At 37.8% G+C, this 20,418-nt stretch overlaps 1 protein-coding gene across 3 annotated transcripts in view; it reads right to left on the reverse strand.

Annotated features, from left to right (window-relative positions):
- LOC308559263 (UDP-glucuronosyltransferase 2B31-like) overlaps positions 1-10,440 on the reverse strand; it is a 75,352-nt gene extending 64,912 nt beyond the window's left edge. For 2 of the 3 annotated variants that reach the window (XM_081141817.1, XM_081141816.1), the window contains exons 1-3: positions 9,313-10,440; positions 6,823-6,971; positions 2,613-2,744 (exon numbers count right to left, since the gene is read on the reverse strand). In XM_081141817.1, the coding sequence (XP_080997943.1) occupies positions 2,613-2,744; positions 6,823-6,971; positions 9,313-10,033 (1,002 nt within the window). In that variant the 5' untranslated portion in view covers positions 10,034-10,440. The remainder of the gene's footprint in view (positions 1-2,612; positions 2,745-6,822; positions 6,972-9,312) is intronic. The other variant, XM_081141818.1, reaches the window with a different exon arrangement.
- Between the last annotated feature and the right edge of the window lie 9,978 nt (positions 10,441-20,418).

Below are 20,418 nucleotides of genomic sequence, written 5' to 3' on the forward strand. Positions count from 1 at the left end.
TTGCTTCCCCCTCAAGCAAAAGCCAAAAACTTGTGCCCAAGAAAGATGTTCTCCACAGTCTGGGGGAATGACTCAGCACAGGAATCCAGATGAACGTCTCCTGATCTCACTCTCCAGAGCCTGCAACCCTAGATTCTCCTCACACAGCTCCAGTCCACTCTGTCCTCCCTCTGCTGGAGCCCAAGATGAGTGGCCACACACAAATCTTTGTGTTGGCCATTTAAGAGGGTGCCTGCATTTCCAGCCACCTCTCCCTGGCAGACCCAGCTGCTTTTCACAGCCAGATGTTATGTGGGCACCTTTCTCAGTGCTGGTGCTCTGGGCTGGGAAGCCCAGCCTGGGGTTTAGGCCCCGGAGTCCTCAGTGGGAACCCCCCACAGCTGAGACATCTCTTCAGACCTTCAGCTGCTGTCTGTGGGAACCTGCCAGCCCTCTCGCGTCTGCACTTCCTACAAGTCTCTTTGTGGTGTCCACTTTTCCTACTTGGTTATGAGGGTGCTCTCCAGCTCATGTTCAGTTGATTATTCAGGATTGTTTTTCTATGTTTTAGTTGTAAATCCAGATTTGTCTTGCGAGAGTGTCTGTGTAGCTTCCACTCAGTGTGCCGCCATCGTGGATCTCCCTATTTCTTTTAACTGCATTCATTTTACAGTGTAATATTAGCCTATTTTAAAAAATGTTATAGGAGGGAGTTTTCTTATATCAACTTGTTTCATAAGCTGTTTTTTTACATCAAAGATTTAACTTTATTTTTACATTTTTCTGTTTTATTTGTCTGTTTAAGGTCACTAATTGTTTTTTCTTTGTAATCTTGTTTCTTTTGTATTGAATTTATTGGGATGACAGTGTTGGACAAAATTATACAGGTTTCAGGAGCACAATTCTACAGACGTCATCTGCACACTATACTGTGTGTTCAACACCCCAAGTCAAGTCTCTGTCCGTCACCATTTACCCCCCAGCCCCTCCTCCCCCTTTCCCTCCCCGCATCCCTCCCCACCCGCAATCACCACACTACTGTCCATGTCAAGTCAGTGAGATTTCCCTCTTCTTTTCCTGTTTGTTCAACCTGCCCCACCCACGCTCCTTACCCCTGCCCCAAGAACCATCAGCCTGATCTCTGTTGATGAGTCTCTTTTTCTTGTTTGTTCATTTTGTTCATTAGATTACACACATAGGTGAAATCCTGTGGTATTTCTCTCTCTGACAGGCTTATTTCACTTCCCATAATACTCTCCAGGCCCGTCCTTGCTGTCCAGGAGGTAAGATTGTCTTCTTTTTATGGCTGAGTAGTATTCCATTGTGGAAATTTACTGCAGCTTTTTTTCTTTTTCTTTTTTTTATTCCCCATGAACTGAAGATTTATTACTATTTCTAGGTTTGGAAATTTTTTAAATGTAAAAAGAAGAGCCTGTTGGCAACTTATTACAATATAGCTGTTGAAAAAAATCCAAAATTGATTTATGTTGAAGTTTTTTCAACTAACTGTTAACACTTGAATGACACACTTCAAAGCATGGACCACACTGATTACTATGGGACCTGTAGCCAAGGAATTATTATGGCCAGGACCAAAACAGAATCTGATTTTGGAATTCTTGAGCAATTCTCATAAACTGGATTGTAATTTACAAGTGCTTAACATTTATTTGCTCTGTGAATGTAAAAGTAGCATCAGATTTTCAGCAAAAATTAGCATAGGCTTTAAGCAGAAATTACATCAGTTAGGAGACTAAAAAGCAGTTCAGAAATACCCCAAAACTGCAGGTGTATTCTGTATATAGGAAATTCATTTACTGTTGTGATTTTGGAGAGGGGGCATCTGCAACTGTCCTGTACTGGGCTTGCTTCTAGTTGCCTCCATATTGTACACCCTGCTCCTTCCTTCACCAAGAGGAGTTTTTATTCTGATGGGTTAGATTTTAGGAGCCACATTTTATAAAGCACAGGGTCATGTTAAGGGGTAGACCCTTTTCCCCTCCACCTCTCTAATTTATCTTCCTCCACTTTTATAGGACCTAGTCTGCCAGATCATGACTGTTTCTTTCTCTAAATCATGGTGGCTGGCTAGGGTCCCTGGACACAGCTTAGTGAGTCCTGGCTGTGCTGTCTCTGGATAGCGCCTGGAAAAGCACACTGGATAGGCCTATTGCAAAAATTAGGGGTTGTTAGAGTGGCCTGGGTTACTTAGCAAGCCTAAACTGCACCATTCCTTTCAGACTCTTATCAATTCCTGCTTAACATTATGTTAGAATTTAAATCCTTTCTGAGAGCATCTGGAGTGTGTACAGTGCCTTCAGGAATCCTGCAACAAAAAGGGGCGAATGACAGGGCAGAGTCTGGTGATCCTGGTACCCACCTGCAATATCATCAGAGCAGGAAACCTTACCCGGTGCCTCTTAAACACATTTCATTCTGATCACAATGTGAATTCCAAAGTTACTGTCCGATCCACCCTTTGTACTGCTATTGTAGCATGTGCCTTGTATATTTTGGTTTGAATTCATAGCTGAGATAAATGGGAGCTATCACAATGGCTTACATGGCACACAGGAAATTTATGTAATTAGAGCCTTCACTGAGTTGTCCATGATTAAGGTGCTGAGTCTGACCTTTTGTGGAATCTGGGCAAGGGCTGAGGCAATCACATTGGCTCTTTCTTCTGACATGTTACTGACCATTGACCCCAGAGTAAACACGACAATACCATTTTGTCCAGAGCTCTGGGCAAACTCTTCCATTTCCTGTAAAGAAAAAATTGCTGCATCACTGTGTGGAAAGTGAAAACACTTTGGCTTTCTACCCACCTTCTCTAAGGCTCTTTGTTTTTAATGTTATTAATTCCTAATACAGATTCTTTGAATGAGGCCACACAGCACTTCTGAATTCACCTTTTATTCTTTATCCTTATAGTTTTACTAAATCACTTGTGTTTATTTCAGGCAGACTTTCTGTAGAATTATTTTAGTTAAGTCATTAATGTTTTATTTCCCTAAGATTTATGACTGGAATCACTATATGTGCTTTTCTTTCACTTCTGTAATACTTTAATATTTGTCATAGCTTCTGAAACACTTCCTCTGTGACACTTTTAATGGCTGGAGGTAAAGGATAATTGATATTCAGGAGCGTGGTATAATGGTTTGGAGTTTCCTTGAAGTAGTCCTAAGAGTCCTATATGTTTATAATCCAGAACTATATATGTATAGTTACATATTTGATTGGCCATATGTCTCAGTTTCTTTACATATGGCACCATTTACCCTGAAATGATATTGTAAATTAATGTCCGTTTAGAAAGTGCTATGGGCAACTAGCCGTGAGAACTCCTTTATCACCTTAGCCAGTCCTGCATGGAGCACATTAATGACAGTGAGAGAGGTTCAGCAGAGCTGAGACCTGCTTGAGTAGGTTACTTTCACCTATGTAAGTCTCTGTTGAAGTCAGGTTTCCTTGGAATTGTTTGAAAATAATTTTGACTTTTGATCTCTAATCCTTGCCAGTATTTATAATTTCATTACTTTCAATACTGGTGTAATTCCTCATTGTTCAATCTACTTTTCTCAAGAAATGAAACAGATGAGCCAACTGTTTCCTGGGTATTATGTTAAAACTGCACACTCATATCTTTTTTTGTCCCCTCTTTTTTAAATTTAGTATTTGTTTTTTTACCTCTTTAAAAATAATGACCCAAACCTTCTGAAATAAAAATATACACTACTTTTCAAGTTTAATCATTGTCATAAAGGTCTTTTTGAAATGGCCCTTTTACAGATAAAAGAAAAGAGATGAACCTCTTCAAACTGTGTCCATGTGACTGCATAACAGTTAGGCTTTCTTCAACAAGATAATTTTACACTGGTGACATCGGTTTCAATGTGAAGGCCACTGAACTTTCCTATGGCCCACCTGCTGCCTCTAGCTAAGGCGTGGGATTCCAGTGACCTGTAGCATTTAAAGTCACATGTGTTCAGTGTTTTGTCTCATTAATTGACTGCCATTAGCTTTCTTATTGACCATAGAAGCCATAAGAGACTACTCTCAATAATCATACACCAACAAATCTGACAATCTAGAACAAATTCCTAGAAATATACAACCTACAATACTGAATGTTGAGGAAATGGAAAATCTGAAGAGAGTAGTTATTAGTTAGGTGATTGAGTTAGTTATCAAATGTCTCTCAACAAGGGAAAGTGCAGAACCAGATGGCTTCATGGGTAAAGCGCACACCAATTTAAATAAGAATCCTGATTCTTCTCAGAGTCTTCCAAAAAATAAAAGAAGAGGGAGCTATTACAAAGTAAGTTTATGACTCTATCTCTATTCTGATACCAAAACCAGACAAGGACACTGTAAGAAACAAAACGATACATTACAAGGATTACACTAAGATTCAGGAGCTGTATTCCAATGATGCAGGGATGGTTCCAATTCCACAATTCAGTAAATGTGGAATTTATACGACATTAATAGAATGAAAGATAAAAATCATGATCATCTTGACAGATGCAGGTCATCCAAGACAAGCCCACAGCGAAAATACTCAATGTCTTGGAAAACTGAAAGCTTCTCCACTGAGATCAGTAATAAGACCAGAACGCCCATTCTTGCCATTTTTATTCAACACATTACCTGGAGCCCTAGTCAGAGCAATCAGGCAACAAAATGAAATTAAAGTCATACAATTTGGAAAGGAAAAAGTAAAATGGTGTTTATTTACAGATGCCATCATAATATATATATATAGAAAATACGGAAGACTCCATTAAAAATGCTTAGAATTAATAAACAAATAAAGTGAAGTTCCATTTTTCAAAATCAATGTGGAAACCCCGGTTGCATATTTATGCACTCACAACAAAGTATCAGGAAGGAAATATCCTTGCTATTTGTTTTGACTATGATTCTTTCTCGATAAGACACCAAAAAACAGAAAGCAGAAGAGAAAGTGACAGGTGGGAGTACCTCAAAGGAAAAGCTTCTGCACAACAAAGGAAACCATCAACAACCTTAAATGCAACCTACAGAATGGGAGAAAATATTTGGAAATCATATATGTGATGAAAGGTTAATATCCAAAATATGTAGAGAACTCACCCCTCTCAGTAGCAAAAATAGCACTGAGATTAAAAACTGGGCAGAGCTCTGAAGAGACATTTTGCAAAGAAGACATACAAGTGGACAATAGGGACATGAAAAGGGGGTCAGCATCACTAGTCATCAGGGAAAAGCAGATGAGAACCACACTGAGATACCATCTACCACCTGGTAGGTTGCCTGTCATCAAAAAGATGAGAGAACAAATCCGGTGTGATGTGGGGAAAGGGGGCACGTGTACTTTGGCAGGAATGTAAATTGGTACAAGCACTATGGGAAAGAGTGTGGAGTTTCCTGAAAAATTAAAAATAGAACTATCGTATGATCCAGCAATCCCAGTTCTGCGTATACTATATCCAAAGGAAATGAAAACGGGATAGTGACAAGATATCTGTACTCCCATGTTAATTGCAGCATTGGTCACAATGCAAGAGATGGAATCAACCTTGGGGTCCTTCAAAGGATGAGCAAGGGACATATATATACTCACACGTGGGAATATTTTCAGCCATGAGAAAGGAGGACATTATGCTGTTGGTTCTAACATAAACGGACTGTGAGGGCATTAATGTTTAGCTGCATAAGCCAGACAGAAAAAGGCAAATAGTGCATATTATCACTTATATATGGGATCTAAAAAAATTAAAAAGGCACACATAGAAAAGTGGTTGCCAGAGGTTGGGGGTGGAGGAAATAGGGAGATGTTGGTATAAGAATATCAACTTTTTTTATCTATGAGATGCAAAAGGTCTGGGGATCTAATGCATAACCTGGTGACTAAAGTTGATAGCACAGTGTTGTGTAATTGAAATTTGCTGAGAGCAGGACTTATATGTCCTCACACAGGCAGAAAAAGATAAATCTGTGAGGTGATGGATGTGTTAATTAACTACCTGAACAGAATCCCTCCTCCACGTAAATGTATGTCAAATCACTCTGTACAGTGTAAATATATTTTATTTATCTGTTACACCTCAGTAAAGCTAAAAAACCCAAAAAGGAAACAATGGGATTAATTTGAATAGAACTTCTCCTAATTTTAGCTCAGGCTTTTTAGAACTTGTGAAAATTATATGTAGCTGAACAGTTTTGATCAAAATAGAAATTGGGTTAACCGTTGAATGAGACATCTGTTTTATGTCACTGCCAATGAAATGGTAGACAAACAGGACGTCTTAAGAGGTAATAAAATAATTAATAAAAGATGCTTGTTTGTAATTGTCTTAAAGATATGGTACCAATTTAAAGCATATTGCGTTATTGTTTTCTTCATAAGGAGTATCCTGTATGCTGAGAATTCTTTTGCAATTTTGTAGTATGGGGGATTTTCAGGTACAATCGGTAGGAATTACTTGGTCTATTGAAAGTGCGGGATTTTGGGTCCTTGTTATATATGCAGTTTCGTTTCCTTTGTGCTCATTTTGTCCATCAGCTGTGATGCTGAGAATCATGTTCCCAAAGGGATCCTTACTGAGACTTTTGTGCCAGCTTGGTGTATGGCAGAAAGCACCTACTGTAACAGGCTCTTTATGCTAAGACGTCAACCTGGATCTCAAATGGGGAATTTTTTAAATGCCGGAGTGGTGTAAATATTGAGTTTTCTGCAAATATTGTTGGAACCCACATTCACATTGACCAGAGGAATTGTCTTCCCTTTAAGGTAGAATATTGGTGAATTTCCTCAAACAAGAAGAAGAACAAGAAGAGCAGGAGTAGGTTTACCTTAGGCAGGGGTTTGGCAGGTTTGCAGTGGAGGCCTCCAACAAAAACGAAATGTGGTAAGAATGGGCGAGGGAATTCAAAATCCCAGTAGGTCCGAATGAGCCACATTTCAGCTTTACTCATTAATTCAAATAATGTAGTGGGTCTTCCTGAAAGGAAAAAGCAAACAGAAGGTAGAGGAAAAGGAAGCATTTTAATGTAAGTACTACTCTAGGAAATTTTCTGAAAGGTGCTGGGAATATGTAGCCAAAATGTTGTAAAGTGTCTGGGGTTTGATAATATAAATATTTATACATATAGTGTGTATGTATACATACTCATATATATGATGAAAAATATCAAATTTGTATGTTTCATGTTTATGTTCAAATATATAAGACAAAGTGCTAGAGACTTTTTGTCTCTAATGTGACATCAGTACATTCACAGTGATAAACAGTTATTAAATGTAAACCACTATAGAATTAAACATATTTGTTTACTCTGTAAAGCCACAGAAGTAACAGATGCAAATGTGCACAGTTATTTGAGCTTCCTACTCAATTAACCATTGGAAACACATTGCCTAGAGTATTCAGCTTAGTTTCTACATATTTGCAAGCTAACCCCTTTATACCAGATTCTCTAAAAATTTCAGATTTTTGGAAGTATATCTCAGTTCCTAATACTAATTATTTCATTTTGTTTATTTTAGGAGCTTAATCTTTGTCTGTGTTTAATAATGATATTTAGAGCTGTAATAAAGAAGGACTTCTTACCCTTTGGGACAGCATGGAGGAACCTGGAGATTATTATGCTAAACGAAATAATACAGTCAGAGAAAGACAAGTATCACATGATGTCACTTGTATGGGAATCTAACTAATGGACAAAATAAACTGATGAACAAAATAGTCAGAGACATGGAGGCATGCAACAGACTGAGGAGTCTCAGAGAGGAGTGGGGTGGAAGAGATTAACCAAAGAACTTAGATTCATATGTGCATAACCTACAGACACAGACAATAGTACAGTGAAGGCATGGGGAGGGAGGAGAAGCAGGGTTCAGGGGATGGGTGGGTGGAAAAGGGGGACATCTGTAATACTTTCAACAATAAAGATAAATTTAAAAATAGTGCAAATAATGATATTTGCAAATAACAGCTGGAAACTTTTCATAAGATACAGAAATAGATGTGTTCTCCCTTTTAAAAAAAAAATCTTTGTTAATTTTAGAAAGAGGAAGGAAGAGGGAGAGAGATAAATATCAATGATGAGAGAGTCATCATTGATCAGCTGCTTCCCGCCTGCCCCCAACTGGGGATCGATCCTGCCCAACCCAGGCATGTGCCCTGATCGGGAATCGAACCACAATCTCTTGGATCCTAGGTCGATGCTCGACACTCGAGCCACATCCAGCAGGGCTCCCTTAATTTTGGCTTATTTTGTATGTAATGGGAAGATATCGTTTTAAAGAATATAGACTAACAACTTTAATGTCCACACTTCAACAAGATTTTCAGACCTTTAAAAGATAATTGTAAGCACTTAGCGAATGAATGTGTAGTCATGAGAATCTTTGAGTTATAGGTTCTTGAGTCTAGAATTGAGCCATTGTATCTCTTCATTGTGAATAATATTTTTAGGTAATATGCTAAAACGTGTTAATTTTTAAATAAGGAAATGAAGGATAAACAAGTGGAAACAATTACCTCAATGCTTTTTCGACAGCTGTGCTAGAAATAAAGCCACTTCTCAGTGTACATTTCTGCTTTGATCAAGATAGTGAAATTTCTAATGCCTCTTTTTGAGATGAAAAAATTATAGTAAAATGTATATGTTGGAAATAAGTACAGCTCAGAGAATTTTTAGGGTAGTGAAACTACTCTCTTTAATACATGTCATTATAAATTTGTCAAAACCCATGGAATATGTAACAGCGTAAGTGATGTCCAGCATAGACTATGGACTTTGGAGGAGGATGATGTGTCAGTATAGGTTCAGCAATTGTAACAGATGTGTCACTCTGGTGCCATAGGTTGAAAATGAGGGGTTCTATGCATGTGTGGGGGCCGGGGTTATATGGGAAACCTTACTCAATATTGCTGTGAGCTTAAAAGTGCTCTAACGATAAGTATATGATGGGTAATATTTTGACATTACATTTAAGAAACAACAAAGGGAGAATAAAACACTTACCCTAGAAAAAAAGGATAAAAAAATAAATTATATTACAAACAGCAAAGAATTGATATGTAACTGCCTCTAGCACTCAGTGCTTCAGTGTGTGGTTTCTGCCTTCTGGAAGTGTCCTGTACTAATAATGGACCACAGTGTTAAAAATGATCTTATAACTTAAGCATTTCTATAATATTTCTAAGATTGAAATTTCATAATATTTAGTGATTTTACTTATAAAAGAAATTTCCTCTGACTTAATGTTTATACAAACTCACATCCTATGGCACTAGACAAGTTAGGACTTCAAGCCACCATTAAAACATGACTTACCTAGTACCTCAGTATATAACTGGTCCCACTTGTTCTGATCAAATGTTTGGAACCAGAAGTCAAAATAGAGCACATATATCATATTTTTTACCCTCTCCATGAAGGTCATTTGATCACTTAACTCTGACAAGACAACAGGTACGTAGGATGGAGGGAATGGAAGTCCTCCAGTATACTTCTCAATTGTGGAGCCCGGAGAGAAGCGGAGACTGTACACCAAAGGTATTTTAAGTACTTCAGCCAGCAGCTCACCACAGGGTCCAACGGCGTCTGCAAGAACGACATCAAACCTTGATTCCTGTAGCTTTGTCATAAGTGTTTTGTTCAAAACTGCATCTTTACAGAGCTTTTGAAAATAACTTTGAAATTCCCACAAGATATCTTGGATTAGTGAAGAATGAGTAAAAAATGTATTGTTTTGTGTATGTATCCATTTAGAGATCAGCTGCATGATAACATCCTCAAAATCATCTTTTGTGAAAGATGCAGGAAAAATCTCAAATTTAATAGCAGATGCCTTATTGGGAACAACAAGAATTGAAGCTGAAGATGTCAGAACAGTCACTTCATGGCCTCTCTGGACAAGTTCATCCAGGATTGTCTTCATATTGATCCAATGGCTATATTCTGCGGGCCACACCAGCACCTTTCCACAACACCCAGGGCTAAAGTGACAACTCAGCTGTAGGAGCAGCAGAATGGAAATCCACTTCATAGGCATCCTGGTGCAACACAGTGTTTCTTTTCAAATGACTTATCCCTTCTGCCATTGTTCATGCTTATGTCCAAGAGAAATCAATCCGGAAGTTAAAATATAACTGCTACACCCAAAGTAAATACATTTCATGAGCAGTCAGAGCATTTGGATGGAAGTGGGAAAAGCAAATACAGGTGATCTTGTTTGTGAGCAAGTGGGTTTATAGCTGTTCTAGGATTGTAAGTGCTATCCATGACCTTGCATATACAAGTCTTCTGTCTTATATTCTATTTAATGGAAGCCCTTTAAGTAGAAAAAGAAAGGCCATAAACCAGAAATAAAAAATATTAGAAAGGAATAAGAAAATTCACAGGTAAAGCCAGATAGATATTCAATAAATACAGCATGTCAGACATTTAAACAGTTACTACACAGGTAAAAAGAAAAAAGTATATAACTCAGCTCAAAATACAATAAGTAATTAGCACATATACAACGCAAAACAATTGAAAGGATGACCCCTTTACATAAAATGTGGAAGGGGAGTAAAAATTTAATTTTTATAGAATCTATTTGAAGTGAAATGTGTATAAGCTTAAAGTAGACTGCTGTAGGTATAGAATGATATACATAAACCTTATGAAAATAACCAAAAAGCTATTAACAAAGTGGTAATAGGTAAATACCTATCACTGATTCCTTTAAATATAAATGGATTTAATGCTCCAATAGAAAGACATAGGCAGCCCTGCTGAGTGGCTCAGTTCCTTGGAGCATCATCCTGGGCACCAAAGGGTCGTGGGTTCGTTTTTGGGTAAAGGCGTATGGTTGGCTTTCAGGTTCAGTCTTCAATAGGAAGTGTGCAGGAGGGAGCCTATCAGTGTATCTCTCTCCTATAGATATTTCTCTCTCTCTCTTTCCCTTCCTCCCTCTTTCTAAGAAAACCCACAAAAAGGTAAAAGGAATAGACATACTTCTTTTCCATAGCTAGCAGTTAACAATTAACATGATAATAACAATGGGGAGTTCTGTGGTTTCTGTTCTGGAGCAGTGATTATGCCCTGAGGTGTCTGGAAAAAGGAAATTACTCTGACATTCCAAAGGTATGTTATTGTAGATGCAAAGAGACAATAGGCCAAATCAAGGCAAAGACTGACATTTGTCAAGGAAGATACTGGCCTAGGACATGACCTCCTGCCATGGTTCACTTTTAGTTAGAAAGTTTTCATTTCAGACCATCCTATGTGGTTACTTTTGGTCTCTGAGTTTGTAAGGCTGCCATACAGGCCTCCCCTGGGCTTATCAGGTTTATTATGTGGCCCTCTTTTTGTCCACATTATCTAGAAGATTTTGGGGAGGATTGATGATATTTCTTTCTTATTTGTAAATATTCACTGGTGAAGACACCTGGGCTGGGAGTTTTCTTTGTTGGCAGTTCTATGACTCAACTGCAAGTTTTAATAGTTTTTAACCAAGATTCAGTTTTCTTAATAGGTATTATTAGGCAATTCAAAATGTATATTTCTACTTCTGGTGTAACTATTTATAAATTGTGTTTTATACTAATATTTTCATTATATAGCATTTTGTTTATATAGTTACACCTAAAACACTGTTAAGAAAAATTTTAATATCTGATTGTTCTGTATTACTTTTATTTCTTTATGTCTGATACTGATAATTTGTATCTGCTCTGTTTCTTTCTTGATTCAGTTTGCCAGGAGTTGATTTATTAATTGATTAATTTGGTCTGTTTAGAGCCAGGTTTTGGACTCATCGATCATCTTCATTATATGTTTGTATTATATTAATTAATCTCTCTAATATGAATTCCTTCTACTTTGGTTTCATTTGCTGTTGTTTTTCTAAGATCTTGATATGAAAGCTTAAATCACTGTGTATTAAACTTTTTACTTTTTTAATACATGTGCATTTTAGACTAAATTTCCTTTGAAGTACAGCTTTAGCTGCATTCCACAAACCTTGACACATTTACTTTCCATTATCATCAGGTAGATGTATTAAAATTTACATTATGGTATCTTCATTGCCTCTGACTTATTTAGAAGAACATTCTTTCATTTCCAAATTTAGAAATAGAAAATCTTTTTTGTTGACTTCTAACTAAATTCCAGTATGGCTGGACAATATACTGTGTATGCATAGAATCTTTTCAAATTTGTTGAGTCTTGGTTTATGGTCAGACATAAGGTCAATTCTGGCATTTTATTACATATGCTTTTGAAAAAATGTATATTCCACAGTTTATCAGTGTATTTATCTATCATCTCTATCATCTATCAATCAATCATCTATCTATCATCTATCTATCATCTATCATATCTATCATCTATCTATATCATCATCATCATCTATTTGTCATCTATCTATCTATCATCAATCTATGTTGCCTAGGGGTATGAAGGAGTATGTAGAGTGAATTCTAAGGGGTATGAAATTTCTTTTGGGGGTGATGAAAATGTCCTAAAATTAGGTTATGATGATATAGTGAGAGTTTCATAACTCTGTAAAGACACTAAATATATTTGAATTTTATACTCTAAAGAGATGAATTTAATATTAAGTAAATTATATCTCACTGTATACTCTACCAGCACAGCCAGGTAGATGCAGTTGGGTCCACTCAGAACAGCCCTGGCTTCTGGCTATAGGAAGGCAGTGCCAGGAACATGCAGGAAACTCATAAGCCATGACTTCCAATCCACAAGAGTGGTGGCCTGAGGCCGAGGTGACCAGCTTGTAAAGGGGATGCCCGCCTCCTAGGCAATAAGGAGCATTTTCTAGCCCTGCCGGGCATGGCACAGCAGTTGAACAGCAACCTAGGATACAGGAGATCATGGTTCGATTCCTGGTCAGGACACATGCCCGGGGTGTGGGCTCGATCCTCAGTTGGGAGCATGCAAGAGGCTGCCGATCAATGACTCCTTCATCATTGATGTTTCTATCTCTCTCTCTCCCTCTTCCTTCCTTTCTGAAGTCAATAAAGACATATTTAAAAAATAATAATAATAAGAAGAAGCATTTTCCATAGCCAAGGTGGCAATGCCCCACAGAGATCCTGGAAGTCCCTGTGGCACAATGAAAATAACAAGGGAATTCAGAAGGAAAATGAAAAATATCCAGAAAATAAAATTAAAGACATGGAAATATGTGATTTAAATGACAGAGATTGCAAGAATGCAGTTCTGAAAAACTCCACGAGATGTAAGAAAATTCAGAAAGGCCATTCAACAAACTCAGAAGTAATGTTAGTGAACAAAAGGAGGACTTCTCCAAAGAGATTGAAAGTATAAAAAAGAACCAGATAGAAATTGTGGAGCTGAGGAACTCACCATAGTTGCCTAGTAATCATTGGTAATACATTGGTTAAAGAAAGTGAATTTCATATTGCACATCTCCTCCTAAAGTGATTTAATGATTTGACATGTTAGAAGACAAGACTATTCTAACAATTCTTCTCGCTTTAGAAATATATGCTTTCATTTACTTCAAATAAACTAACAAACAAAAAAAGGATAAAACAAAAAAATATCTCTGTTCTAATGCTTTTTGTATAATACAACATACTATTTCTTTTCAGAAAATAGAAGAGTTTGTCCAGAGCTCAGGAGACGATAGTGTTGTAATATTTAGTTTGGGGTCAATGGTCCAAAACATTCTCAAGGAATAGAATAACATGATTGCATTGGCCCTGGTCCAGATTCCACAGGCCTGTAAAATTGCCCTTTGCTTAGCAAACACTGGAATGAGTTTCTTTAAAGTTTTCAGTGGGTCCCTTAAAATGCATTTGATAAAGGGGAAAAAAATTTAACAAAGGTCAGGGTGGGGTAAGAAGCTGGCTCCCTCATTTTTGGCTTTGCTCTCTTCCCGCCCAGTAACTGTGGCTGCGAGACCTCAGCTGCCACTCCTCTGTATCTCCACCCCTCCAAATGGGATTAGCTACATTGTGCTCTCCTGCCACTAAGGGAGGAATGCTTCTGCCTCTCCAGTTCTCAGGGAGGCAGCTACTGTGCTCTGTAACCAGACAGTCACCGCTACGGCTTCTGGGGCACACTGCAAGCTCTGGGAGGATGAGAGGAGGTGGCCAGGCTCCGTGAATTTGTTTTCCGCCTGGCCGTGCTGGCTGCTAGACCTCAGCTGCCACGCCTCCGTGTTCCATCTCTGCACTGGTCACTGGGTTCAGCAGCAGGACGTGCTAACCGCTGCCATTTGCCCACCTTCAGATGTTTAAATGCAGGGACCTTTCAGACGTGTTTGCGCGTTGAGCAGGCATTCCTTTGTTGAATTATAGCTGTTCAACTTATTATAACTTCTAGGGGAGAGACCAGTAGGACATCTCTTGCTGCCACACTTCTGGTGTCACTTTCAAGTAATTGTTTTATGGAGATCAAAATGATCTTCCACGTGAAATAAGGGTCTGCAGCATGAAGAATTTGAATGGTTTACACTTGTCTGCATCTGGTCCCCAGTTGCACTCAGCCAGCTACCAGAGAATAAAGAGGTTTCTTGTGGGAAGCTAATTGTCTTTAGGATTATACGGAAGGGCAAGCAGAGAAAGCCCAGTGGCTCAAGAGTCTTCTCTAGTGATTCAGATGTCACCAGGAATCAAGAAGCCTTCCCTTCCACAGCTTCAAGTCTTGCCCTCCTTTGCATATTTGACAGAAGAAAGCCTATTGTCAGAACAAGTTCCTGGACCATCTGTGGTCAGAAGAGTGCATGATGAGTGAGATGAACTGGAAGACACGATCTCTTTCACTTCCATCTCCACATCGTTTATTTTTCTGTCCTAATAAACTGGAACCCTTCTGAAGCATTGAATAGCACAATTTAATGCAGAAGGAAGGTGGCTGGATAACTTCCTGGTAGGTCTGGGAGGCTGAGGAGCTATGCCATGATTCAGTCCATCAAGTGTTTTCGTGCCCTGGCCAGATTGGCTAGTGGTTAGAGCACTGGCCCGAAGACTGAAGGGTCCCGGGTTCTATTCTGCAGATACCTCAGTTGCAGACTCGATCTCTGGCCCCAATCCCGGTGCATGTGGGAGGCAACCAAGGGATGTGTCTCTCTCACATCGCTGTTTCTCTCTCTCTCTCTTTTTCTCTGTCTCTCTCCCCCTCCCACTCTCTCTGAAAAGCAATGGAAGACAATAACCTTGGCTGAGGATTTAAATAAAAAAATGATTTCTTATACCTAAACTTGTGTGCCCCGTCTCCAAAAAATTATAAGTATGAGAAGAACCACTAACTATAAATATTGCCAAACATGTGAGAAAGGGTTGTAATGGGGATTTACCAGCAACAAGCTGAAAATTTTCTCTTTTAAATATAATTGGTCAAGCGATGTCCTCTGTCAGATTGTCCTCAGACTAAATCAGCGATGCTGTCAGTGATGGGTAACTTGTCAAGATGGAAAACTGACTTTGTTGTAAAAGTCTATTTGCCCCTCTGTTCCATTATTTACCCAAAATGTTTTCTAAGCTTCTTTGTGACTTTGGGTCCTTTGTTTGGTTTTGTTTTCCTATAGAGCCACCAAGCCACCCACCACCCCATTCTCTTTCTGGCTCTCTACTTTGTTTGCCATTTGTAGCCTTTCTTTTTCACATTAGAGTACTGTGTTCACTATGATATCTAGGGCCTTATATTTTATGACCTGTGATTCCTATTCTGTTTCAGCAGATTTACTCCAAACTTTGCTCTTGGATTATTTGTTTAGTCTTTGATTTGCCACACCCTCCAACTCTACTTGCTCGCCAGCTTTCTACTTTGATTGTTTACCATGCTGCCTAGTTTTCTTCACGTTACCTTGCATGTCCTTTGCTATGGCATCTCTTTTAAGAGCTTATTTTCTATGAGCTATGATTTCTGATTAATTATTATCCTCATTATCTTAGGAACTTTGGCCTTTGGATTATTTGTATAATCTTCTTTTGGACAGACCTACTCACCCTCCCGCTTCACTCACCAACCAGGTTTCTACTTTATTGAACATTCAGTGCCCAGTTTTCCTTCACATTACCTTGAATGCCTCAATTAAGAGCTTATTTTTTATGACTTGTAATTTCTGATTAATTTTTAGCAGATTTAGTTTTGAAACGTTCGCCTTGGTTCAAGCCACTTCCTGTATCCTTACTGAATGTACGTGTGTGTCTGTATCTATATAATATTTACATATTATATATATAATAATAATTTATATGTATAAAGATTAATGATTTAAAAACTCAGATATTTATTTCCTCTATAATCTAAAATTAACCTTATATACCTTCTTAATTATTGAGAGTATCCATGACATTTCTATTAAGGATGGTTAAGTTCCATTTGAAAGGAGTGTTTTTCTTAGGATTTCAACATTTTTATCATAGTGACATAACAAAAGCTGTTTTATATATGTGAGAGATGGTAATAAGGAAATGCCTCTCTTGGCTAAGATAAGTTTGGCAAGTTGAGTGATATAATTTGGTTATGGAAAGTGTATTTTAAAAAGACCACTCAGATGAAGAAAAATGAACTTTCTTGGTCCTCTATATTGTAATCCGACTTTCGGTAGCACAGTGTCTCTCCAAATAATATGTGAAATTTTGAAATTAGTGTCTTTCTCTTCTCTTTTAATTAATGCAACATGCAGAGTAGTTAGGTCCAGGTGCCAGACTGCTGTGTTTTAATACCATCTTCATCACTTCCTCCCCATGAAAACTTGGGTAGGGTAGCTGAACTTCCTGTACTTCAGTTTCCACATTTGTAAAAAAAAGAATAATAGTAATTATAAAAAGGATTTCTGTGGTTGTTATCTGTGAGTTAATACACATAAAGCACTTGGAAGCTTTTCTGGAAGAGAGTAAATTTTCACTAAATGTTCACTAATTTCCTTCTGCCTCCTGCAAACAGGAAATGTAGGACATGCTCAATAGATATTTGTATTGAATGTGCTTACAAATTAGAAATCATTTAGTTATGAAAAACATACCAGACTTTCACATTTTGCTTCATTTTTCAAAGTGAAGGGAAATAGTGATTGTAAAATCAGAAAACAAACATTATAATTCTAATGTTAATACCCAACATTTTACCTTTAGTTCGTGGATGACTTAATCCATTGAGAAGGAAGGAGTAATACTAGATAACGCCCAGAGAAAACTCTTTCACAGATAAGCAATTTTTCTTCTTAATCGAGATATTACATGGTAGAGATATTAGAATAGTAGAATAATTGAAACTAGACAAGAGATATCAGAGACTTTGATTCTAAAAGCCAAAAGAAGCTTTAGCTTTGAGCTCATAGAATTGTTTAATTTTCAAGGCAAGTAAACATAAAGATTTCACAAAGCGCCGTTCTTTCTTATACATAATTTTTTTATACTAGAATCAGGTTTGAAAATTATGTTTCCTCATGATTGACCATCAGTTGATTTTATGAACATATTAAATGAAGTTTTCTTCTGTAGTATAATATTACAGATGCTACATATTCTTGCAGCTCCTACTGGGAGGCGGGGGACTATTTCTCCATCCCTTGAATTTGGGCTTGCCTCATGTCCTGCTTACCAATAGAATGTGGGAGAAGTTATACTGTGTCACTTCTAAACCTAGGCCTTCAACTTTCACAGACCCTCTTCTGGAACCCTGCAATCATGTGACAAAGCCCAGACTTGCCTGTCAGAGAGCTTACTGAAGTGAGAATCAAAATACCCTAATCTGCTAAACCTCAGACATGTGTGTGAGGCTTTCTTGGACCAGTACGTCCCAGTCAAACTGACAGCTCACTGTATCGTAATGAATGAGCCCAGGCAAGTCCCAAAGAATAAACATTTACTGAGCCCAGCCCAAATTGCTGATCTGCAGGATACTGAGCAAGGTACATGGTTCCTGTTTTAAACCCTGTTTCAAGCAGTGAAATAAGGAGACAAAGAAACATGCTCCAGATAAAGAGGAGGGGAAATTTCCAAAGAAACACACAAACTAAAGGAAATGGAGGGAAGCAATCTACCAGGTACAGAATTCAAAGCAATGGTTACAAAGATGCTCAAGGAACTTTGAAGAATAGAGGAAGTCAGTGAGAACTTCAACAAAGAGATAGGAAGCACGAAAAAGGTCTAATTTATGTTTAAGATCATTGTTTCCTTATTGATTTTTCTGTTGGGATGATCCATCCAGTAATGGAAGTTGGTTGTTAAGGTCCCCTTTTGTTATCGTAATACTGTCAATTTCTCCCTTTGTGTCTGTGAATAGTTCCTTTACATATTTAGGTGCTCCTATTTTAGGTACACACATTTAAAAAATGTTATACTCTCTTCTTGGGTTGACCCATTTATTATTATGTAACCCCTCCTTCGTCCTTCTTTTTTATATATATATATATATATATATATATATATATATACACACACACCTGTATTGATTACAGAGAGAGGATAGGAGGGGGGAGAGAGAGAGAAACATCAATGATGAGAGACTCCGCAGTCATCGGCTGCTTCATGCCCGCCCTTGACCTGGGATTGAGCAAAAATCCTGCATGTGCGCTGACAGGGAATGGAACCATCATCTCCTGGATCTTAGGTCGATGCTCAGTAGCTGAGCCATGCCTGCTGGGCTTGATCTCTTTTTACAGTATTTGTTTTAAGCTCTATTTTGTCTGATATGAATATTGCTATCCCGGTTTTCTTTTCATTTTTATTTGCATGGTATATCTTTTTCCATACCTTCAGTTTTACTCTGTGTCTTTCAGTCTGAAGTGAGTCTCTTTTAGGCAGCATACAGATGTGTCTTTTTGTTAATTTTTTTTACCCGTTCAACCACCCTATGCATTTTTAATAGAGCATTTAGTCCATTTACATTTAAAGTAATTATTGCTTCTTATGTACCTTTTGCCATTTTGGTAACTGTCTGCTTGGTAGCTTTTGTAGTTCTCTGTTCCTTTCTTTCTTGATCTCTTCCTCTTGGTTTGGTGGTTTTGTTTAGTTTTTTGGGAGAGTGTTCTCTTTTTGTTGTTTGTTTTGGTTTGTTTTGGGTGGTATGTTTTGTAGATTGATGGTTTGTCATCACCATGGAGTTGATATATATCGATCTATATCTGTAGCAGTCTATTTTAAGGTGATATGCATGCAAGTTCAAAAAGAGGTACATGTTTACTGCCCTCGCTATCTTTTGTTTTTGATTTCATATTTACATCTTTTTATTGCTGTGTATCTCCTAAATACTTGTTGTAGTTATACTTAATTTACTACTTTTGTGTTTGAACCTTTGTACTAGTTTTTAAGTTTCTGATCCATTGTATTTATTACATATGTGTTTTTACCAGTGAGGCTTCTTTCTTGTTTATGGCATTTGTGTTTGTTGTTGTTGTTTTCTTAGAGAAGGCCCTTTCACACTTCTTGTAAAGCTGGATTATTGGTGATGAACTTTATCTTTTGCTTGTTTGGGAAATTCTTCATCTCTGCTTTAATGCTGGATGATAACCTTGCCTGGTAGAGTATTCTTGGTTGTAGCTCTATTCTTTTAGCACTTTAAATATATTCTGCTACTACCTTCTGGGCTGTAACTTTTCACTTAGAGGTCAGCTAATTGTTTTACGAGGTTCCTCTTGCATGTGACTGTTTTTCTCTTGCTGCGTTCAGTATCCTCTCTTTATCTTTATCTTTTTTCATTTGAATTATGACATATCTTGTTGTAGATCTCATTGGATTTATTTTGTTTTAGATTCTCTGAACTTCCTGGACCTGGATGTCTGTTTCTTTCCCCAGGTTAGGAAAGCTTTCAGACATTATTATTTCAAGTAGCTGCTGTGCATCTTCCTCTCCCTGTTTTCCTTCTGGGGCCCCTATAATGTGAGTGGTGATACTCTTGATATTGTTCCTGAGGTCTGTTACACTAATCTTGTTTTTAGAATTGTTCCCTCATTTTTTGCTGTTCTGATTGGGTCATTTTCACTATTCTGTCCACAAATTGCCACCCGATTCTTCTCCATTCTTTGGTATGCTGTTGGTTTCCTCTAGCATGTTGTTTTCATTTTAATTATTATAATCTTCAGTCCAGGCTTTTTTTTTTTAACATTGTGTAACTCTTTGTCAATGTTCTCACTGTGTTCCTCTGCTCTGTGTCATGTTTGGTGAGCATCGTTATGACCATTATATTGAATAGTTTATCAGGCAAATTTCTTATCTCTGTTTGTTTAGGGGTTTTTTTCCCCCTGAGGTTTTATTTGTACTTTCATTTGGGACATAGGGCTGTTTTCTCACTTGTTTTATTCCCTGTGTCTGTTTCTAAGAATTAGATGAAACAGCTACTTCCCTGAACTGGATGGCATGGCTTTATGAAGGTATGATTTTTGTTTAGTCTGTGTGTGCTGGGGAGCTTTGGCAGGCTGGTTGGAGTTGAAGTGGTTGCTTGAGGCAC

Source organism: Miniopterus schreibersii (genome assembly GCF_964146895.1).
Source record: "Miniopterus schreibersii genome assembly, chromosome: 1".
NCBI lineage: Eukaryota > Metazoa > Chordata > Mammalia > Chiroptera > Miniopteridae > Miniopterus > Miniopterus schreibersii.